General features: G+C 44.4%; 1 protein-coding gene across 3 annotated transcripts in view; it reads left to right on the top strand.

Moving 5' to 3' along the window:
• Positions 1-24,793, top strand: part of HOS1 (ubiquitin-protein ligase) — a 91,564-nt gene that overhangs the window by 51,823 nt on the left and 14,948 nt on the right. For all 3 annotated transcript variants that reach the window (XR_015541994.1, XM_087383656.1, XM_087383657.1), the window contains 2 exons: positions 7,512-7,670; positions 8,552-9,082. Coding sequence is in view for 2 of the 3 variants with exons in the window: in XM_087383656.1 (XP_087239782.1) it covers positions 7,512-7,670; positions 8,552-9,082 (690 nt within the window). In the remaining variant the exon portion in view is untranslated. The remainder of the gene's footprint in view (positions 1-7,511; positions 7,671-8,551; positions 9,083-24,793) is intronic.

Below are 24,793 nucleotides of genomic sequence, written 5' to 3'. Positions count from 1 at the left end.
AGCTCCTGAGCCTTGCTTAGCTCCCTGCTGCAAGCTCCCAGACCTGCCCATTCAGCGGCTTTGCCATTCAGCTCCCACATCTGCCGCTTCAGTCGTACACCTGCGCTACGCTCCATCGTACAATTGTACAGCTACACTTGCGCTACGCTCCATCGTACAGCCGTACAGATCTGCTGCTTCAATCGTACAACTCCTTGTTGGTTTGGCGTACATGGGGGCAGCTCCATCGTACAACCATGCGCTGTTTTGTTGAACGTGTGCGCAACTCTAGTCGTACAGTGTACGGAATCTTGTTCCTGCGTTGACGTGCTTCTTCCCACACGTGCGCATTTTGTATTTGTTGGTAGCAGCTCCCACACGCGCGACCATACCTGCAAACAGCCGGTCCCTTCCAAATTCGTCCGTACAGTCAAGAGCGCCATACAGTACAACAACCATTCTTTTGCGCGTGCGCTTGCTGTATCCATGTTTTTTTTTGCAATTTGTTTTACGTACAGTCGTACAGTGGCTTTCCTGCTTGGAGTACAAGGATCTCTTGCAGATCTTCTCTTTGCAGGTTTCGTGGTGCACATGTTTTCTTTGCTTCTCTCCGCACAGACGCATTTGGGATTTTGGCTGTGATTCAACCAGATTTTTGGGGAAGACTTGATCAGATTTGCATATCAATTTGGGGCTTTTGGAAAATTTGCAGATAAATCTACAGATTTGGGGTTTTTCTTCAATTTGCCCCAATTTCTGCCCAATTTCTCCCCCAAATTTGGGGCTTTTGCATTTGGGCTACGATTTTGCAGGAGTAAAGGTATTTGGCAGATTTGCAGGTATTTATCCACTCATTTTGAGTGAGATTTCAGCCATTTGCCATTTTGGGCAGTCTATTTTTGGCATTTTAGTAGACATTGCATTGGCATTTGCAAGGACATTTTGTCACCTTTGCTATATTTCAGCAAAATTTAGGGCTTTTGGTCATTTGCCCCAATTTTGATATTTTTGCCCTTCTAGAATTGGGGCTTTTGTCAATTTTGTTGAAATTTGCAGTGACATTGACTTAGTACAGTCAATTTTGGGAATTTGACGGACCTTGCATGCAGGAGCATTGAAATTGCCAAGAAATTGCAGGACATTGCAGGACATTTGGTCACATTTGCAAAGTTGCAGCTTAATTTGGGGCTCTTCCACATTTGCCCTCTCTTTGGCATATTTGCTCTCTTCAAGAATTGGGGCTTTTGCCACAATTGACACTGGCACTTGTGCAGTCATTTTGTGGACAGCAAGTCCTATTTTTTGCAGCTGCAAGTCTTGAGGCTATTTTTTGGATCACTTGGTGTGTGCATTTTGACTAGTCCTATTTGCAATGGCTGGCAACAATTATGATTTATTTGGCATTCTTCGTGAAGATGATAAGTTGGATGGCACCAACTATCCGATGTGGTCTTATCTCATGAAACATATTCTTGTTGCAAGAAATTTTTGGAACATTGTTTTTGGGATTGATATGAGGCCAGCCAATGCTGCAGTGGCTGCCCCTAATGCTAGTCCCTCTACAGAGGGGACTCCTCCTGATGCTTTATCCTCTAGCACCCCTATTGCTACTCCTCCAACTCAGGAACAAACAAGATGGAATGCAAGAGATGCAAATGCACATTCCTGTATTGCTTTATCATGCAAGAGAATCATTATTCCACACATCCGGTCATGCAGGACAGCGAAGGATACTTGGGACAAATTGGCTTCTCTTTATCAGATTCGCAATGAGGCACATGCTGCATATTTAAGAAGGCAATTGCGGGAAGTCAGCATGAATGAAGGTGACTCTATGGATGCCTACTTGACAAAGGTCAAGGACCTCATGGAACAAACTTGCCAATATTGATTAGGTGGTGCCAAATTCTCAGCTTGTCAATACCACATTAAATGGGCTACCGGATACATATCAAGGGTTTGCTATAACTCTTCGACTATTGGCCATGGGTAATCCAGACCCACTACTCCTTTGATCAGTTGGTCACTTTGCTTTTGCAGGAGGAGCAGAGCCGTGTCAATAGACATGCCACTATAGCTGATCATGCCTTTGCCTCGCAGCAGAGAGGAGAAGGAAAGGCACCCAAGCCCATGGGTAAGCCTAAAATCACTAATGGCAGTTCTTCAAATGCCTCCAAAAGTCCAGCTCAGCCAAAGAAAAAGAGATGCAACTACTGTAAAAAGCCAGGTCATGATATTTCAGAATGCCATAAGCGCATTGCTTCGGAGAAGAAAGAGGCAGGAATGCCCGTTGATGCCTCACATGTAGTTGAATCCAATGCACCAGTAGATGCTTCACATGCACATGCTGTCCAGGAAGAGTGGGGATGGGCTGTCAATTGTTCTTTTGATCCCTCCAAAGTTGATGCATTCTTTTCTGCAAATGATGCTCAGTCTTGGTGCTTCCCAAGCACATCACATCTTGCAAGCAATTGTTTCAATTTTTGGTTGATGCACCTCGAGGGGGGACAATTACTTGTGGAAACAATGCCTCCTATGCTGTCAAAGTCATTGGTAATGTGCATCCGTTTCAGGCCATCGTGTTACTGTAACCAATGTACTCTTTGTGCCTGGCATTGAAGTCAACTTGATTTCAATTTCGGATTTTGCTACATCAGGTTTTAGAGTGATCATATTTCAGATTTTAAGGCTGATTTGCAGCAATCATTTGAAATGTCAGATTTGGGACAGCTGCACTATTACTTGGGCATTCAGTTTGCTCATGTTGAGGGGGGTATTATGATGACTCAGTCCAAGTACATTGGACAGCTCCTTGAACGTTTCCTGATTGAGGATTGCAAGCCAATCTCTACTCCAGTGGAACCTCGCTTCAAATTCTCTACTTCTGATGGGAGTCCACCATGTGATGTCACCCTCTACCAGCAGGCTGTTGGATGTCTCATTTACTTGTGCCACACCTGTCCTGATTTACAGTATGCTGTATCCCAACTCAGTCGGTTCATGCACATGCCTAGTTCACATCATTGGTAGGTAGTGAAGAGAGTCTTCACATATCTCAGAGGTACTTAGTATTTAGCTCTCTTCTATGGTGATCAGGGTTCACTTGTCATGCATGCTTACACGGACAGTGACTGGGTAGGTTGTTCTGACAACTTATGCATCTCTTGGCTCAGCAAAAGGCAACCTACAGTTGCCACTTCTAGTTGTGAGGCTGAGTACAGGGCAGCCTTCAGTGCTATAGTTGAGTGTGTCTGGCTTCGACAGTTACTTGCAGATCTTGATATATGTCGGCCATCCTCCACTACTCCCTACACTGAAAGCCAGAGTGCTTTGGCTATTGTGCGTAATCCAGTCTTTCATGCGCATACCAAGCACATGAGGTTCACTATCATTATGTTCGAGAGCTCTTGTCAGCGGGAGACATAGAGTTTTCCTACATTCCGACTGAGGACAACTTAGCAGATCTATTTACAAAGGCACTTCCTCGTCCCAAGTTTGAAGCTTTTCGTTAGGCTTTACACTTGGTTCCCTTTGTTACATGATCTGCCCTGCCTTGTACATTCATAGGTGGCTATATCCCTTGGGATGAACATGTGCCACCATGACCTGAAAATACCAGGTATTCTGCAACGTTTTCAGGATACTTCAGCTCATACCCGGTCGTATTGATGCCCTATGGGCCCTGGTATGTGCCTTGTAAGCATAGTTATAGGCACTTTAGTGTTCTAGTGTCTTTTATGCCACATTGGACACTTAGTCCTATGTTACACCTAGGACACTTAGTCCTACGGTCTCGTTAATATACTTTGTACTTGCTTTCTTTTCATTATTCTAGTGAGACAACTTTCAGCTTTGCTTGCAGTGTCCTTGTACTTTGCTTCTCTACGTACTTTGACCCTACATCGTGGGCCTATGAGACAAAGTACACGGAAAAGCGAAGTCATAGAAGTCTCAGTCTCAGTGGGTTGAAACAAAGGACACACTAGGACCCTTGCTGAGTACTAATCTATGCTAACAAAATCATAATCATGAATAGAAATAGTCAACTGCAACTGCATAGTAGGCCAGATCAATCTATCCAGTATCAGGTACAAACTGAAAAACAAGTTAGTCTCGACAGTGGGACTCAGAAACAGAATCAGAAACTGAAGCCTGGTATAGTGATGGCTCTCTGGTGGGCTGCAAAGATGTCTGGTATCTGTGTTGGTCGAGTTGTCTCGCGTTGCTGTGGGAGACACGGTCTCCTCGCTCTCTGAACTCTCTGAGCTATGTCTAGAGTGGCCCCTCGTCTCTATCGATCCTCCTTGAGGAAGGCTGTGATAGGTCGGACTTCAATAGAGTGTACTCTGAGGACTCTCTGTCGCGCATGTGGTCTCTGTGTTCCTCTTTCGGTGGTACCATGTCGGTTGCTGATCCAGACTGCTCTCATGTCGGCTAGCTCCTCCTCCTCCACTCCACTATGTCCTGGGACTGAAAGTCAGCTAGCTCATCCTCCTCCACTGCACTATGTCTTGGGGCTGACTCAAATGTATAGAAGTCTGTGATGCGTCATTGTGCCTGGTCATCCTCTAGGTCCTGTGGTGGTCTGGTCATCCCCTGCTGCTCTCTGATTTGTCGCGGTAGTGTCTCCTTGTGCCGACATATCTCCATCAGATAAAGCCCGATACAGACCTGGTCATGGAAATGGATAAGTCGTGATAAAGGACAGAAGCCACTCCCCTCTAGGTAGAGACAGTGGTAGCGCCCTCAGAACTCGTAGTAGGTTGGGCAAACACAAAGAAAATGCTTCTCTATCTCAACCGCCCTCAGCGTACATAGTGTGCAGACTCGCTGCTCTCACGGTATACGTGCTGCTCTCCCAGTCTCGATCCTCAGTTGATGGTACGAAACCGCATGTGACCAATGGCAATCCTCAATGCATGGGAGACTCGTCTGTGCTGGAGATACTGGGTTATGATGATAAATCCCTCCTCTGATACTCTCAAGAAGTGATCGCGGTAGAACTGGGTCTTCGTGGGGAGCTCGTGGTTCTCCTCCCAAGTCCGGGATGTATGAAGTTGGAGGAGGTTGAACCGTATGATACGGTTGGTCTCATCTCGTGGGATCGACTCAGGAGACGTATCCATGTTGTACTGAAAGGGGGGAAGCCTGTCCATCTGGATACCGTGCCTGGTAAGCCATGTAGATATGTGTGCATACCATGTGTCTGCCTCGCTCTCTGTTAGCCGTCTGGATGACTCTAGGGCCAACCTCGGAAGTCTCCAGTGGGGTAAGTTCGAGACTCTGTGGATGAAAGTCATTATTTGAAAGATGGCATCAACTTGGAGAGGTGTCATGGCGAACTCTGCCTGTACTATCTCATGTGGGACTGAGGGCTTACATCGGATGATCCTAGACCCCATCGTCGCTTGTAGCCGCTCGAAGCTCCTCCAGTTTCTCCTTGGAAGATCACATCCTTAGAAGGGTGCTGCATACATGGCAGTTGGTTGCACCAGTGTGTGCAGCCCCTCCGTCGAAGAGGATATAAGGACTATATTATTAGCGTATTAGGTTATTGGTATGAGGAGATCACCCCGTAATGAACCCTCGCCCCCTAGGCAATCTATGAAAGATATGATCAAAGAGAGTTGGTGAGAGAGGGCACCCCTGCTTCACTCAAATTGTGCTCTTGACCCAATGTGATAGACCGCCTGGAGCACGGACCCTATCTTTGACTGACTCATATAAGCTCAGCACTCCCAGATCAGTGTCTCTGGAACCTACATCTCTTGTAGTCTCTTGATCATACGGGATCGTGGGATAGTGTCGAAAGCCTTTCAAAAGTCTAGAAACATGTGTAGACTTTCTGATGTTTGAACCTCGCCGCCTCAATAATAACCCTTAGAGTGAAAATGTGGTCTAGAGTAGAGCGCTGCCTCCTGAATCCTGCCTGCCGTAGAGCTCGCTACCCCCGTGCCTCTGTATGATTGCTGATCTCCCTCTCTAGTACCGATCCATAGATCTTGGCCAATGCGTGGCCAATCACGAGGGTGCGATAGTTCCGAGTGTCATGCTTTGTGTATCAGTACGATAGTGGTGGTGCTCCATGCCGGTTGGAAGCCATGACAAACTGCAAGGTTAGACATATGTGCAAGAATCGGGGCTAGAACCTCCTGCCCATGTGTGAAATGCGGCCCTCATGATCCTGTGCTTTCCGATTCTGGAGCCGGCGAAGTGCAGACCGCACATTCTGCATAGTGAATAGATGGCAGGTAGTGGGCTTGGGCATAGAGGACATGTCTGGCGGTGTTTGCCTTGGGACATCATATAGGGAGCATGCATAAGTGTGCCACACTCTCGGATCAATGATGGGGATGGGTGGCTTCCCGCCCGAAAGAAGTCCCCATCCAGTGGTCGGGTCTCCTCCGTGAAATGATTTGATGATCTCATCCATCTTGAGTGTGAGGAAGGCTAGTCTCTTGCGGCATGTCAGCCGTTGAAAGATCCGGTGTGCCTCATGTGACGTCAACTGGCCCAAGGCTCACTCACGTGTGAGGTGGGCTCGCATCTCTTTGGGTATCTGCAAAATGTCTCTGAATCCCAAGCTTTGCTGCATCGAACTCCGGCATCATGTGGGGGTCTCTCTCATATGTGAAGTCAAGTGAGCCCACTTGCTTATCCCTCAACCTTGCATTGAAATCCGAAGAAGGAGGGTGTCTCACTGTATGGAGAACTCTATGATATCATCATGTATAGGCTGGGCAGGCACATAGGAGAGCTCCTCTGTCTCAGTTACTCCTAGTGTGCAAAGCATACACATCCGTTGCTCCCGGGGTATGCCTCCTGCTCTCCCCGTCTTGATCCTCAACTGATGAAATGAAACACGCATTTGTCCAATGGCAATCCTTAGTGCATGAGAGACTCCTTTGTCCTCGAGAATTGGTCCCTACATCTTGCCTCCTCAATGACAGCTCTCAAAGTGAATATGTGATCTAAGGTAAAATGCTACTTCCGAAATCTTGCCTATCCTATGGCTCGCTGCCCACGAGCCTTCGTATGAATATTGAACTTCCTCTCTAGAACCGATCCATAAATCTTGGCAAGGGTATGACCAATCATAAGGGTGCGGTAATTCCGAGTCTGCCTCTCTAGAACCGATCCATAAATCTTCACCACGGTATGACTAATCATGAGAGAGAGAGAGAGAGAGAGAGAGAGAGAGAGATGGAGATGTATTGATGTCTTTAGGAGGACTGGTGGGCCCATGAGGCAATGTACAATATTAGAGTGACATATGCCTGGGGGCTGAGGTAAGAGGGCTCAGTAAGACCCTTTGCTGAGTATTGAGAGAGAGAGAGAGAGAGAGAGAGAGAGAGAGAGAGAGAGAGAGAGAGAGAGACTTGTATGCATCACATTTTGGAATCCATAGTTCAGAAGTTTTTGCACGACCTTTTTGCTAGAAGGTTTTGTATTAATTTGTTTGGCACTCCTAGATGACTATATGCAAGGGACTAATAATACTTCTTATGTTGGAATCCTTAATTTGGAAGCAGTTTGTGTACTACCTGTTTGACAGGCATTGGCCTCAGAGCGATGGTGAATGGCGGAGGGTCTTAGATGACTATATGCATTCTTTCGACATACCTGGAGAGGTTATGCTGGAATCATTTTTATTCTACTTGTTGGATAATAACACTGATGCAGCATTGGAGGTATTGATCAATTCCATTTAATACTTCTACAATTATTGTTTAAGTTTTAACAAATGGAATGCTCGCAACAAAATGCCTCAGTGCTGACATGGCCAGTAGTTGTAAGAGGTAGAAAGGTTGATTACAATGGAAAGGAATTAGATATGTGTACCAAAGGAAACTTTATCTAGTCTGTCCACTCTCGTAGGTCTTTGTCTTAAAGGAAGACTTGGACTGCTTGTGTTACATTGTCATCTTTGGACAAGAGTGTAGGGATACATTGTTTTTATGGAGGTTTGTACAGCAGCATTGAGCTTTTTCAAGTTATTGAGAGCTGGTGTACGGGCACGGTTGCTGAGCTAGTGAGTTTTTTTAAGAAGTATGTTTATGAAAGTGATATGACGGTTCTGGTGGAATGGATTGTAATGACTGCATTGGAATTAATTTTTGGCCATATGAATAGCTGATTCTGCCTTAATGGCCTTAGATTACTGGACAATTGGCAGAAAGTCAGTATGACTGTATTTGTTTGAATGTTTGATTAGTGGACATGTCTTTGCAGGTGTCATCTCAAAGTACTTTCACATGCGTGGTATCTATGTTTTTGCAATTATATGAATGGGCGCTTCTTTTAGGACATATTACTTTGTTTAGAAACAGAGCTGAGCTTTCCATGATGTTTGTTGTCAAGATTTCATTTCATAGTTTTGTTTTCACCTTTTCTTTTGTCTGTGCTGCTTATTTTCAATCATATTGTAGGAAAATAAACAGGAAGTACTTGTGTAGAAGTCACTGTGTATCTGAATTCTGGGGTCTAGGTACAGTATTGAACAGTGCTTTGTATTCATAGTTCTGGTGGTTATTATGTCCCGAGGTTGAGCTATTATTGGTGGCCGTTTCAGGAGGCATGTCATCTTCTTCCTGAGGTTGTGAGCGGGAAAATACATCCTAAAGTCGCTTGTGTGCTTCTTGAGAGGCAGAAGCCAGAGGCAGCTTTGGACCTTTTACAGTGTAGTACTCAGGGTGGTAGGCTTAATCTTTCAGGATCTATGAGCAATGTGGACAGTCTTGATCTTGTGGATGCTATTACTGCTTTAAGGGTGAGGCTGGAATGCGGGTTGCTTACTGAAGCATTCTTATATCAGAGAGCACATACATCAAGAGTCAAAAACCACGTAATGAAGCACACAATGTCAAAACTGAAGTCTGGCGATCCAAAGGATGGGAAGGGTGGGAGATGCTGGTTTACCGAAATGGAGCTGTTGGTTGGAGAAATATGTTGGTTATGTATTCGAAGGAATCTCGTGGATAAACTGGTGGAACTTCCTTGGCATGGAGATGAGGAAATTGTTGTTCGGAATTGCCTTTTGGAGCAAGCGACTGAAGATCCATTGTCTCCTGCTGGCAGTCTGATGGTTGTATTCTACATTATGGTAAGGACTGTTTGTCGGCTGAGCCTGGTTATTGGTTGCTTGAAGTTCTTTTTTTCAATAAAGGCACCCAAAGCTTTGAATTTCCTATCATGCTTGTTGTAAATCAATATAGAGGTTTGTGATCTCTATCTGGTAGAGATCCTCTCATTTCTAGATAATAAAACATACGGATAATTGAAATCACTAATAATGATTATTAGTGGCTTGGTGGTAATATTTTGTTGCAGTAATGCGTAGGCCCATGATAAATGGATGCATGAGGAGCAATCCTGTTCATTGTTTTTCATCTTCACTTCCTGTTTAGGCCATTGAAGTGCTAAAGCATGTTGTGTTCTTATGACTTGTTTTTGAATTGCACACCTGTTCCTTTTAAAGAACTGTGGGAGTTTCACACCTGCTGTCTAAAAGAGTCAGGGGTTGTTTCATTGAATGTATGCCATTCTAGAAATGTCTGTAATTCGTGTTTAAGGCATCCTTTTTGCTCTTATGACTATCTGAAGTCTTTGCGATTGAATGACCAATAGAGAAGTTTTGTTTAAATACCTGTACTTAGCATGCACATTTTATTTGCTGAATGAGGGTTCCAAACCCTAGTGTTTGCTTAACATAAACCTTCTCCTCGAGACTATCATTCATTTGCTGAATGAGGGTTCCAAACCCTAGTGTTTGCTTAACATAAACCTTCTCCTCGAGACTATCATTCAAAAAACACTCATTCATGACACAAACCTTTGTTATGATCTATGTAGGAACACGAATGGAGATGGATTGGGAACACAAGAGAACAAGAAGTGAACACAAGTGAACTCCAACTGAAATGTTAAAAAAAATGAAGTACATGTACTTGGTATATATAGTCAGTAAAGAAAGAGTCCAGCAACAGCGCGCAGGCAGCACCAATAGAGCTGTTCGTAGCAATTGAGGAGATTTGAAGTACTAACATACAAGATAGACTAAGTCCTAGTCTATCCTACACCACCATATCATTGTATATCTCTGCAAATCCGACCTCAATGATATGCTGAATTACTCTGGAATGATCTCAGAAGCACCCGAAGTACCTGAAGTACCATGGTTGCACAAATTTATCCACATGTGGATATAGCAACCTATGGGAGTACAAAGAAAAACAATGTCATTTTACAACCTTCTTTGACATTGTTTGAATGTCTCTGATCCCCAAGCCATGTCAATGACGTGTGAAGAGAGGTGCTGACAGGCTTTTCGTGAAGATGTCCACCACATTGTCCTCAGTGGAACAATATGTAAGATCAATGAAGCCATTCTGAATACAATCCCGCACACAATGATAGTAATTTTGAATGTGTTTCATGCGATTGTGAAAGACATGATTGTTGCCAATGGCGATGCAACTCTGGTTGTCACAAAAGATTGGAGATGCCTCACCATCCCAAGCATGATGTAAAGAATGTAGTAGCTTCCTTAATTACATAACATTCCATAGTGGCTGCGTTTGCCGCTTTATATTCAGCTTCACTGGAGGAGAGAGAGAGACGCGGCTTTGCTTCTTACTGAGCCATGATATGCACGTGGAGCCCAATGAGAAGAAATAACCTGAAGTGGACTTGCGGTCATCAATTTACCCTGACCAATCTGAGTTTGACAAACCACTCAGCAGTAAGTCACCATCTGGGGCATAAGGCAGCCCATAAGAGAGTGTACCATGTACATATCTGAGAACCCTTTTTCCTGCGTTCCAATGCGTGACTGCGGGACAATGCATGAACAGACCGAGTAACCTTGTGGCATAGGCAATGTCTGATCTAGTGGAACATAAATATATAAGACTACCCACGAGCTGCCTGCAGAGTGTGCCATCAAACTTTTCAGCCTCATCAACTTGATTCCCTTTTTCAATGCAGTAGCCAAAGGTTTACAATTCTCCATTTTAAATTTCTGCAAGAGGCCCTTGGAATACTTTGTCTGTGACATGCTGATCCCCCCTTGGGTCTGCCAAAACTCAATGCCAAGACAATAGTGAAGTAATCCCAGATCTGTCATGTCAAATGTCTGACATAAGACGAACTTCACTACTGCAATTTTCTGCAAATTATTGAGATCCCCATTCAGAAAGCAGTCTTGACATCCATTTGAAAGACTGGCCAACCATAATTTGCAGTTGAGGAAATGACACAACGAATGGTAGTCATTTTGGCTACTGGAGCAAAGGTCTCCTCATACTCAATGATGGTGATAATGCTTCCAAAAATTGGGCTGTCCCTCTCCATGAGCTGGCTGCAAATCTGAAACATTCAAGGGAGAAGCATCCTCAACATGTGGCAACTCAGTTGGACTATGAGAGGTTAGAGGGAATATCAACTGGAGAACCTAAATCAACTGAAGGACCGAAATTAGCATCATCCTAAAACTGAACAATATCCAAAGGTGTATCATCATATGGAGAAAATCCTCAATGATGGTAGCATGCTATCATGCTCAGCAACTAAAACATCTCTGCTTATGATTACTTTCCTTGTGGCTGGATCATAAAAGCTTGAAGCCTCTACTTTCAGTGCTATACCCCACAAAGATGTATTTAATGCTCTTATCATCAAGCTTGGACCGATTATGAGCCTGTACCAAAGCATATGCAACTGACCCAAATATCCTAAAATGATTCACCTTTGGCCTTGTAGCCATAAAATGCCTCCAAAGGCGTCATGTCAACCAATGCTTTTGTAGGGCATTGATTCTGAATATATGTGGCTGTAGCTATTGCTTCACCCCAAAATGCTTTTGACATTTTCTTAAATTTCAGCATACACCGTGTCATCTCCATGAGAGTCATGTTCTTCCTCACTGCAATTGAATTGTTTAAGTACCCTTCAAAGGCAGTTGAAGTGTGGTCTCCCCAATTGTTGGAATGGAGTGTTCCAATTCTAGAATTGGTTTGGTTCTCAGCCAATACCTTGAACCTAATTGAACACTTCAGATTTGCATTTCATGAGAAAGAGCTACGTGAACCTGAAATAGTCATCAATGAATGTAACAAAGTACCGATACACCCTATGAGTAGTTACATTCGTTGGTCCACAAACATCACTATGTACAATTTGCAAAACCTTGTGTGCTCTTATTGAACCTTGGCCATCCTTTGGAAAGGTAGGAGCTCTGTGATGCGCATGACCAAACCTAGTATGCCATAAATCACTAGGAGTAGCATACGAGACAACCAAAGCATGTTGATTATAGGAGTGAGCATCAAGCTTGTAAAGACCCATGTTGGCTTCATAAGAGCCCGTAGCCATAATCTCATACCCTTTCTTTGGATCCTTGATCCTGCATTGATCATCCTGACATTCCACGAGCATATGCTGATCATGGGCCGTGGATGGAACTGAAACAAGATTTTTTCTCAAGTTAGGATTATACTAGACATCATAGATATACTTTTTCTTTTCTGAATCGAGAAGGATGGGAACATCTCACACTCCTATGATGTCTTTAGATGCCCGCCATAAATAGGTTTGATTTGTTCAAACCACCCTTTTCTGTGAGTCATGTGCTTAGATGCACCACTATCTAGATACCAAGGATCTATGGCACCAAAACAAGAATCACCAGATGAAGCATGAGAAGCATCATATGCAACTGAATTCCCCTTGGCACCAAATCTGTCCTGAACTGTAGTAAATACAAAATCCTTTCCTCCTCCTGCAAAATTTGCATGAGATGGTGAAGCATTTGCATTCTCAGCTGGTGCAACATGCTTTGGCAATTCCTATGGAAAAATATCCAGGTAGAGCTGGAAAAAAGGTTGGTTGAGGTATTCAGGAGGATCCTTTGTTGGTGTCTCCTCTACTGCCGTAACTAACAGAAGTAAGTCTTTACTTGATGTTTACGAACCCACTTCTTTACTTGTAGGGCAGAGGCAACTGGGATTGAAGGAGAGTCCCTAGAACCAGTTAGCTCAATAAGTTTTCCCTGGTGGACAAACTGGATAGTATGGCTGCGAAAACTGATTGATGGATCATAGTCGTAGAGCCACTGTTGTCTAAGTATGACATCGTACCGAGAAAGAGGCATGATGTCGAAGTTTAACTTGTTCGTATAATGTTGGATGCGAAAAGACAAGTTTGTGATCCTGGTGTTGCACAAGAAGGTAGTTCCATTGGCGAGTTCAATCTGACAGTCCATGGGACTAGAACTGGCAGCCACTGTCGATGAGGATAGTGACCGTTGTTCCACGAATCGATCCTTGAACACAAAGTACTTGAGTGGCCAGGGAAGGTTCGGGGTTGCTGGCAAGGCTCATGTGGATGGTATTTGCCATTCGAACAGCTTTGCCTTTCTTGTCTTGTGCTGGGGTAGCATCTTCTGTTTGGGAAGTGCTAGGTTCCATATTGGAATTTGGTTTTGGTCGCTTGGGACAATCGAACCATCTATGGTCGCCTGTACAGATGGTACAAAGTCCTTTTGTGCTGGAGTTGTTCTTCTTGTCAGTGGCCACACCTTTATGTTGGGGATGACGGTAATGACATTATGAAGAAGAAGAGGCGCGATTCTTGGAGGGGCGCTTCTGTTGGAATCTAGCATACGATTTCTGAGACTTGTGGGGATCTTGAGACTGTCGTTGACCTTGATTACCCGAGTTTTTTCTAAACTTGGGGTTATCTTGAGGGCGAGCACCTTTGGCCATAGTAGAGTTCCGTGTTCTATTAGCACTCTGCTTCCTTGTATTTTGGAAATCTGTAATGCGCTTTGCGTAAGCAATAGCGCCAGCTATGGTGGTGATGTTTGCTTTGAGGACATCAATGCGTAACGAGGGATTTAGGCCTGAGATGAAAGCATGAAGGCGATCATCATCAGTTAAACCATCAATCTCCAGCACCAATGTGGTGAACTGAGAGATGTAGGAAGACAGGGAGCATGTTTGCTCCAACTGTCGGAGTTTTGAACGTGCTTGGAAGTCCGCATTGGCAGGTATGAACTGCTTACGAAGCACGTGTTCAAAACGTTCCCAAGTTAACACACTTTTGCCGTCCTTTAAGCGCCGTTGCCACCATAGGAAAGCTGTATCCTTGAGGAGGGAGGCTGCCAAGGCAATCTTTTTGCCTTCAGTGAGGTCAACAGTATCAAAGTACATGCACAGTTTTGCGAGCCATTGGTCAAGTGTTCGGTGATTTTGTTGACCAGTGTAGGCTTCCGGAAGTTAAATGTCAAGTCTTTTAGTTTTGGAAGCTTGGAGTAACCGGTAGAGGGCACGGAGTTCAGTGTTTTCTACCTCAAGTGGGAACGAGTCCACATAGTCGTCTGGTGGCGTCACGTCATCCTCTGTATGTGTGGTACTGCGAGAATCTTGGAGTTGTTGGACTTTTTGGACCAAGTCGGAGATGCTGTCCTGAAGCTGGGAAATTTGAAGTTGAAGTAGTGCTTCGCGTTGTAAGTTGACTTCAGGGGTCTTTTTTGGACTTGAGTCGCTCATCTTTGGAGAGGCTGCACGTGAGCGTTGCGACATATCTGAGATCCCTGTGAGAAAAGCACGAACCTACGCTCTAGTTTGTACCATTCCTGGAAGAAGATTCGGGCTGCTCCTTGAGGTTGCTCATGTTGGAGGGGGCAGGAGAAGCAGGATGGAACCAGCCGTGGAAATCTGGTAAAGGAGGTCCTGTTTGAGGTAACATTGGTGATGCTGAAATGGGTGTTACTGCTCGTGAGCGTACAGGGGTAGGTTGCAGAGTCCACGGATTTGAGAAGGGATAAGGAGCTGCTGTCGGAAGTGGAGGATATCCAGGAGGAGTGCCTTCAAAGTGTAAATACTGTCTTGGGGAAGGTACAACCTGTGCAGGAGGATATCTGGGAGCTGAAGGAGGTGGAGAGTACCCTGGAGATGCTGAAGCTGAGAGGTAAAAGTCTCTCCAAAGATGGACAGCAAACTCGTGAGGAATATCAGGTTCTGGGTATCTATGTGTCTCGTGGAACACAACCTGGACTGTGCTGAGGAAGTAATGTAACTGAGGTGCCTCACGTAGAAGGTATAGGATGTGGTCCAAGTGAGTGGAAGGGCACGTGACACAGAAGACCCACGATGCAAAAGCTTCGAAATGGGCTGGTTGTGCAATCTGAACACGATATTGTGTGGTAGATGATGCCTGAGGTGTCCTTGAAGGGACTGGGGAATGACCAGGGGTTTCCATGCTTTAAGGAGGCGGCTTTCATTTGCTGTAATTTGAGTGTCAAATAACAATATGAAAGAGAATCCTTAGAAATAGAATGGAGAGAATCCACCTGGCATAGATTAGATCTGCCATTAGTTGCATAGCAAGGCTTGAAAATCTCTTGTCCGGAGGTCCATCAATTAAGGGGCGCCTGGCGAGACTTTCAAGGCTGATTGAGGCGTGGCAGAGGCGAACTAACAGAAGAGGGCAGATTGCGTAGAACCTGGCGCTGTCTTCTGCTTGGAAACTGTGCTATTTGCTGCGTACCATAGGAGTGCAGGGTTTGGCCTGCCGCTGTTCACAGGCTATGGTGGCGAGATGAGCCAGCAGGATCCAGGCTGGTCTGAATCAAGATGAAAAGGGCATCGAGGCTGCTGATCACAAGCAGGGGAGGCTTAGAAGAAATTCGCTGGCAAAGGCTTGAAACAAATCGTTGCATCTGGTGCTGTTCTTGCTTCCTGGCTGATTTGCGGGCAGCAAAGGCTGTTGATCGCAGGTAATCATAGCAAATTTCTGGCACCTTGGCACTGTTTACAGAAATCGAGGCAGCAAGTTGACGATAGAGGCTACAAAGGGGGTCTGTTGGATCACCAGGTCTTGCAGGCAGGTATGCAATAGAGCCGGCTGGTGCAGGCCATCGAGAACGATGCAAGATGGAGGCCTGACGAGGGGCACTGCTTGCTGCAGGGATATGGCGCAAACACGTACGGCAGAAAAGGCGAAACTTAATGCAGGAATTCGCGTTTTTTGATTTGGGCGCCTAGTGCTGGGTGGTGGTTACCAGAAAATTAAAACGTGGGTTTAATTAACCCTTGGGTAGTCTAGGGTTAGGCCTTGGGTATAGGGCTGGTTCCCCTTTTTAGCCCTTTTAGGTACCCTTTTGTAGGGTGCTTGGTGCCAAAAGGTGTGCCTATTCTAAGGGGTGTGACCCTTGGAATAGGTGTACGTTTTCATGAAGGGGTGTGACCGTGTCACCACATGAAAAGAGGTGTCCTTTTTTCCACGATGGGGTGTGTCCCTTGGGTGAGGAGTCAAAACTCTTCATCAAACGGTGTGTCCGATGGTGGAAAAGGTGCGTCCCTTGGTTTTGGGACAGCCCAAGCACATGAAAAGACATGATTTTTGTCGTGTCCATTCACATCAACTCGTGATGTGGGGGAGATGGAGAGGCCATTGATGACTTTAGGTGGGGTTGGCGCTAAAAATTTTTACGCTCATTCTCTCCATCTCTTCCATGCACAATGTGCATGGATATCCTTCTAGCGGAAAGAGATGTATCAGATAGGCGCTAGAAGGTGGGGAGATATTTCCTACAGGCAGGAGCGAAATTTGCTCTGATACCACTGTAAGAAATCCTAGATTTACTATATTTAGAAATGTGCTAAGGAACAGAAAGGAGACTGAAATAGCAGAGAACAAGGAATATTTGTATTGCTTGAGTGTCTGTAGTGTGTCATCCATACAATTGGGCCTCTCTTATATAGAGAGTGAAGAGTCACACATGAAAAGGTGTGTACTCCAAAGTGTATGTGCATGAAGAGGTGTGTACCCCTTGTGAAGGGTGTGACCCTTGATGAGAGGGTACATTACAATAGGAGTGTCTCTTCAATAGAATGTCTCTTGTGAAGGGTTGTGCCTCATAGGAAGTGTCCCATCGAAAGGGCATACCCTTCCACAAGTGTCCATTCATCAAACCATCCATAAGTCTAGATATAGAGAAAGGAATACGTCACAGATCATGACACGGGCAGATGGCGGGCAAATGCGGACCGGTTCTGATGGGGAGCTGGAGCTGTTGTTGTGCGGCCTAAATCTGCAAATGAGTTTTCGGGAGCTGGTGCAATGGCTCATACACATATTGGTGAGTTGAATGTGGTTGTATATCTCTACAATTTATTACCAATGCAATAATGGTTTGAATAAGGCAATTCTTTTCACTAGAGCTAACAACTCTTAGTTGATATTTCCTTCCATGTGTGTGTAGCCTTTGATTACCAGCTTGGCCTTGTAATTTTTTTAATAATTGCGATAGTCTTACTTCTTCAAGAAGACCCCGTTTTATAAGCCTCTCCACAAAATCCCAAGTGTGATTGAGGATGGTGGATTTTTATTTTTGATGCGAGCATCCTTCCATTGTTAGCCTCTGTCGAGTATTATGGTTGTGGATCTCCAAAATATTGATCAACGTGGACAAAGTTGACTAAGTTGGCTTTGTCCCCTTGGTTCTTGTTTTTGACTTGGAAGGCTTTGACATAACGGAGCGTGTCAACGCGTCTCAAACTTGTCCATTAATGTGCTAGACTCCTTGCCTACATATTCAATACAATAATTTGTTCTTCTTTTATTGGAGCCTTCTCTTGTTTGGGCTCCACTTCTTTTTTATCCTTCTTCACATCGTGAATAGTGTACAATTGTCTCTGATAAAGTGCTGGTGATAACTCCTTTTTGGGACTAAGAGTTGGAAGCTCCTCTTGTTCACCTATCATGGTTATTGGAAGACCACTATCTATTGATTTGTCTCGAGATTTGTTGAGCATGTTGCCCTTGGACTCTATACATGACTATGAAAATCACTCTTGGAGGAATTCTTTCTCAACTAATCCAATGTGGATTTGGTTACGATTGAGGAGTATTGGGATAATTTTTTTGATAGACATATCTTGGACCATTGCTATCTTTGCCCAGCATTGGATCCCCGGCAGCACAGCTAAACCCAAATGGGATTAACCAATGTGAGGTTTCCTGGAGGAATGCTTTCTCAACTAATCCCATGTGGATTTGGTTACAATTGAGGAGTATTGGGACAATTTTTTTGATAGACATATCTTGGACCATTGCCATCTTTGCCCAACATTGGATCCCCGGCAGCATAGCCAAACCCAAATGGGATTAACCAAGAAATTTGAACCAAAGATCTTCAAAGACGCAATAGAAGTCTTCTTGCATGAATAGTCTTGTATAAAGTCTCACATGTCACTCATGATTGCCTTCGTGATTCTGTTGTTGAGCAAGTAGATGGTTGTATGTATCGCTTCTTGCTAAATAAGTTGGAAAGTCACTTCTTGTTGACCATGCTGCTAGCCATCTCACCAATGGAATAGTTAGCCTGTTAGATATCAATGCTCCACTCTCGTGTAACTACGCAGGAACCAGCTAACTCTACTTGTAAAGCCCCCCATATGAGGAGAAGGCATTTCAGTAGCTCGGTTATCCGGTAGGTCCTGGTTTGGACACCAGATGGGGGCCATGTGTGGCCTGATGGCTGGACGGAGTTGGCACACTGCCAACTAGGCTACATGCAAGTGCGGGAAGGCATCCCATGAGTGACCGCATTGAGGGTAGACGGAGCATTTCCCGGGGCAGCCCACTCTCGGGTTGCGGGGCCCGTTTGGAGTCCCAGATGATCCCGGATGGCTGTTGCTCTATTTTGTGCACCGGTTCTATCGTGTGGTCGGTGGCCTATTTCGGGACCGACCCCCAGTCGACCGTTTTTGGCGGACTGGGTCGGTCACTCAGTTGGGTCTAACCGACTACGACTGGTGGCTATATAAGAGCAAGCCCATGAAGCCCATTTCATCACTAGCTACAGCAACCCTGATTCCTTGGCATCCAGCCTCCGTCTTCTACTGTTTCCAGCTCGCCATCGAAGCTTCTTTCACAAGAGCACACGGCTGGGAGGCAGCGCCATCTATTGTATCAGTTTTATAGTAATCAAATATTTGATTCTCCATACTATCTGTTTTCTCTCTTGCGTACGAGATCCTGTTATCTGTTGAGCACAGACGTTGTATTGTTTTCTTACATAGCCAACTTCATTTTTGGTGATTTGGAGTCTGAGTTCTTGTAAGCTTATGTTGGGTTCCTTGGTTTTTGATAGTATCGATCAAACTATGGTGATGTGAGGTTAGTACCATATTTCTTCTTGAACTCCTCAACTACACTCATGCATGATTTTGAACTATATCCAACCATTTTTTGCACTTTTTTGAATGCCTTTGATTTCTTCTTGACTATACATGTCATTGATCCTATTAAAATCATTGATGAAAGTAAGCAGCACGGTGGCATGTGCTTGCATGGGTTGGAGCGAATTAAAGGAAATGGATCTATAGCTTCTTCTTCTTCTTTTGGGAGGAGTTGGCATTGCCTTATGCATCGTGAAATCCTCACACGAGTCATGTTGAATGGTTGGAAGACAACAACTAAACCTTTCCTTGGCATCATTGCGAGTAAGGTAGTTCTTAGCATCCCAACCTCTCATCCCATAATTGGTTATTTTTCAGGTTAGACAATGAAATGGGCACCCAAGGTGAGGGTTAGCTAGGTCCAAGCTTGGGTAAGTTGCTGGATTAGAGTAGGTCCAAGAGTGTAGTCCTGTAAAACAATCTTAAATTAAGAAGATCACGTTGGGCGACTTGGCAAGCTCACCACCTAGTCATAGATCCATTAGATGTTGGAAACATAAGCGAGTGCGCAGGAGAACACGAAGCTGAAGTGAGATTGCAACAACAAGAAGGAAAGACTACACTAGGGTTGTCATAGAGACAAAACAGTAGGATGAACCCTAACTAGTGTCAAAACTTGTGTGGTGACTAACTCACCCACAAACGCAACCTCCCATTGAGGTTGGGGGAAAAAAATCTTATAAAGGAAAAGTGCCCCTAGCCCGGGCCCCCAAGAGTCCCGTTTTGTGGCCACTTTGACCCCAGGGAACCGTGGGTTATTCCCCATACCATGAGTCTACTTGTCGAGGTGTTAGTCCTACTCAAGATTCCGGTATTCCCAAGAAGTCCATCCCGAGAGATCTTTGTAAATGGTCAACATCTCATATATATAGACTCTTCGGAGGGTGTTCTTATTCTAAGGGCTCCCATACGCTTGGTATACTATTTGACACCTTTTAAAGGGTCCATCAATTGGACAGAACCCCAACAATGCCAGTTCATGTTATGACCTTGGGATCATAATATTTCCCCCATCACAAAATAACCTATAGGAGGAACTTTTGGGATAGGAAATCAGAAAATTGTTGCTGCCCAAATGCAACACTTTCCCAATAGGTGTCATCGCTAGAATGTCCTTCCATTTACTAAGAAGTTCAGGGACTACCCTATTGTTGAGAGGGGTCTCTCCCTGTACTCCAGAGCTTCTTCGGGTTCATAGGGAATATATGCTGATAGATCTTGTAGCCGGACAAGTTCTTCCACTAAAATCAAGTTGTTAGCTGCACCTAATTTCTCCTTTAGGTGACTTGCATGACATCGCGGATGTACATTTACATGAGGTGATAGTTCCAGCTCATAAGCTACATTACTAATCACGTGGATAACCTTGGTAGGTCCGCCTTAATGTGCTAACAGCTTAAAATTTCATCAATTTGTAGGGCTTCAAAATCTTTTGGGATTTCGAGATAGACAAAGTAGTCCTCTGCAACAACTCGAGGTGAATGATTTAGGCTCTATCCAAAGTTGTGCAAAGGTTTACCTTTGCAAATCATAGCATGTCTTGCTGCAAAAGCCAAAAATCAGCAGCGGTGGCTAGCCACTCCAACCTTTATCTTTTGTAGGCCAACTGTCCACGGAGCACATTAGGCTGGAATCCATACATAAAGATAAGTGGAGTCATCTTAGTGTGTGTATGTTTTGCAATGTTGTATGCAAACTCAGTCATGGGAACGTACTCTGTCGATTCAATTTGCTCCCGAGGGATATACATGCGAAGCATATTCTCAAGAATCTAATTAATTGGCTTTGTTTGTCCATTTGACTTTAGATGTTCAGGTAAACTCATACTGAGTTTATTGTCCAACTTCTTGACTACTTCTTGCCAAAAGTGACTTGTTAATTTAGGATCATTATCACTGATAATCTCAGCCAAAATCCCATGAAGGTTAAGCAGTTTCTCTAGAAACATCTGTGCTAGTTGTGGGGCCGAAATTGTAGGCTTTGCTGGAGTAAACTTGGCCATCTTGGTTAGTCTATCCACAACCACCCATATGGCATCCTGTATGTGTAGTTTGTGGCAATCCAATAATAAAATCCATGGAAATGCTTTCTCATTTCTTGTTGTATTTCCAATGGATGTAGCAAGACAACTTGTCTCAAGCTTTTTGCTTTGTTGACGTGGCATCGTTGACACTCTCAAACATAACGTTCGACATCATAATGTCGAGCACAAGGGGTATCATGACCCTCCAAGAGGATATCTTTCCTTCTGTCTTGGATGTTTGGTATGTAGACTTTACGCTTTTAGAACAAGAGACCATTCTGAATGGGATGCAGATCTTGGATTTCTTTCCCTCTTAAACTTGAATCACCTGGGTCTTTTGGGCATGATGCCAACTACAACTGAAGTAATGAGCCTTTTAGGGATAGAAAGAGATCAGTTCGCATCTCAAGGGAACTCAGAAAGCTCACAATCTACCCCTTCAAACTTAAAATTTTGCATAAGATCATACCATCTAGCCTTATGACCACGCAAGTATGAATTACTACAGAAGTACTTGAGTGATGTGTTATCCACACACACCACAAACTTCGAGGCATGTAAGTACTGCCTCCACTTCTTTAATGCATGAGCTGTATACAACAAATAGCTCCTTTTTCATGCGTAGGTTATTTGACCTTTGTTGGTGGCAGCTTGACTAATAAAAGCTACAAGTGGAACATCCTGGAATAAGGTGGCGCCAATGGCAGAATCATTGGCATGTGGCTCAACCATAAATGTTTTACTTGTATCCACAATATGCAACATAGGTGCAATAGTCACCGCATACTTCAACTCCTAAAGTAGGCGTTGAGACCACCCATCCAAATGAGATTTTTTTAAAAACTTGAAAGAGTCGCATGTATCCTAAAAGAATCTCACTTTTGTGGAAATATGTAAATTTGCTCACTCACTGACTACCTTGACCTTTTCTAGGTCACTATGGATACTGTCAATAGTAGAAATCATGTGGCCAAGGTATAATAGTCTTCTTTGGAAGAACCCATACTTGGTCATCTCTGTGGATAGAACCTCTCTTCGAAGGATAGTGAAAAGCACCTTAAATTGTTCAATATATTAAGATAACCCTCACCTATACACAATATGTCATCAAGAGATGTAATGACGGCAAAAATATATTGTTCATCATCTGTTGGAAGTAGCGGGCACAGTTGTGAGTCCAATGTATCATTCATCATTTGTTGGAAGTAGCTTGAGAGAGAAGTAGAATTAGAATTTTATTATCGTCCTCGGGGGGCCAAAAATGACCCATGGGACCTAATCCTCAATACAAAAATCTCCTCCGTTGTGGAGGGGTCAAGAATTTTCAAGTTCTTGACGGTGTAAAAAAAGACGAGTGACAAAAGATCCCAACGCTGCTGGAGAGGCAGTGGAGAGAACTGACAAGAATCTGAGTGGTGTCTGCCAGTATTTGCTGATAGTCGTCTCTGATGTGTGCATATCGGGGGCAGTGTAGGGCTGCCAGTATTTGCTGATAGTCGTCTCTGATGTGTGCATATCGGGGGCAGTGTAGGGCTATATGTGCCTCTGTCTCTACTGTCTGCGCATCACAAAATTTTCAAACTCTGACATGTCGCGGCTGATTTAGCCAAGCTCCTGTCTCTATTGCCAAGGTATGTGACCGTGTGCGGAATTTGGCAATATTCGTGCGATAGAGAAGAGGTATGGGAGTATTGATGTATGGCTGAGCAGGGGCATTTGGTGTCATGAAAGATGACCAGCATAAAGGATTTATTTGGTCTTGATAGTATTCTAGCTTGGTCCTCTTTTCTAATGTCAACCATTGGGTTTGTAGAGTGCATAGTAGGGACAAATGGAATTCTTGCATCTTGACCTTTTCAGGGGGCATAGTCAGGTATGATTCCACTTTCCATTTGCTGAACCATTTTCTTATATCTGTCCCCCATCCTGTGCAGATGATCTTGCTTTTATGATTCTTCTGAAGTTTCATACTAGTAGTCCATGCTCTATGTGGCAATCTTTCTTTTGGCATTTGTTGTACTTCCACTAGGTACTGCATCACTATGATCAGTGCATGGAATTCAATTGGCCGCCTGCCTGTTTCCAATAAGAGGACTGAATAAGGGGTAGTTGCCTTGACTCCTAGATGTCTTTGTAGGAAAGCTTTCTGCATTTTTTCAATCTCATTCCATGTGGAGAGAGAGAGAGAGAGAGAGAGAGTTTATTAAAGTCCACGGGAGACCATAGGTCCATGGGACAACAAAGAGTCTATGGGACAACAAAGACATCTTCCAACTAATACATCTGATTTAGGAGGGCACAAGGCTGCTCTTAAGGAGTGCAAATAGCAACTCCAAGCTATTTAAATTAGCTAAATTGTAGATTGAAATAAAAGAGAGAGAGTCTTTTGATTTTGATTTAAACTCATGTGGAGCCACAGTCTGATCCAATACAATATAATAGGCATAGAGACCATCAAGCTGCACCCAATGGCGGATTGGGCTGTGTAGGCAAGAAGCCCGTAATGGATCGTTGTCTGCTATCTAGACGAGTAACCTGTCGTGCCCTCCTCTGGCTGCTACCCGACGTCTGACGAGTGCCACTGTAACCCCGGTCGGCAGCACCCTAGGTCTGAACATGGAGGAGGTGTCAGCGAGTCTGATCTGTGTGTTTGTCCTCTGCCGGGTGTGCAGTGTCATGGTCTCAAAGTCTCTCCCTCTCCTACTGACAATGGCCGGGATAGCAACCTGCTTTGCCTAGAAAAAATCTTTGATCGTAATTTGAGATGGGCCGGGCACGGTACCTTGCTCCTGTCTCCCAGATGTGATGAGACGGTCTCTATGTCAGACTGCCTCGTGATTAAAAGCTGCCAGACATCTTTGATCTGGGTATAGGAGGAGTCTAGAGAGGCCCTCAAATCCGTCTCTGAAAAGGCAATGGTATCGTCCACAAATTTCATAGTAGACTGGGCAACGGAAAAGAAAGTGCTCCTCTGATTCCACCTCATGGCGCTCACACAATGTGCAGATGCGACTCTCCTTGGGTATCCCTTCTGCACGCCCACTGTAACCGGCCTTCAGTTTCCTAAAGGGCAGTAGACCATAACTATCATTGCATATTCATTATTCACAGCCACATTGCATCATTTCCAACCACTTAACTTTAAACAATACCACTTAGAAACAATATGAGAAATAACTAGATGGAGGCTAGAGTGCCCCTGCTCAATGAAACAAAGTACAAGACACCACATTGACCCCAAACACTTGGCGCCCCTTCCGGTATTTTTAATTTATTTCTTTAGGAATGTAATTGGTACATACAACAAGGGCTCACCCTTGTGCTCTGCCCCACGGGCAACTCCACTGTCCAAGCAAAACTTTGGCTACAACTTGCATTTCATCCTAGTGCACACACTAGTACCCAAGTGCCAAGGTAAGGCTAAGGCATTCACCATTGTCCATGACCAAGTGTAAAGGTGTCCAAGCATTCCACAAAGCATCCAACTTACTCAACCAGGACTGGCAATCCCATAACCCACTGACCAGCCTCTCGGGGTGATCAA

Source organism: Dipteris shenzhenensis, chromosome 13 (assembly GCF_047967505.1).
Source record: "Dipteris shenzhenensis isolate YYH24624 ecotype China chromosome 13, Dip_SZ_1.0, whole genome shotgun sequence".
Taxonomy (NCBI): Eukaryota; Viridiplantae; Streptophyta; class Polypodiopsida; order Gleicheniales; family Dipteridaceae; genus Dipteris; species Dipteris shenzhenensis.
Note: the sequence above shows the minus strand (reverse complement) of the source record. Positions and strands in the feature narration are given on the sequence as shown.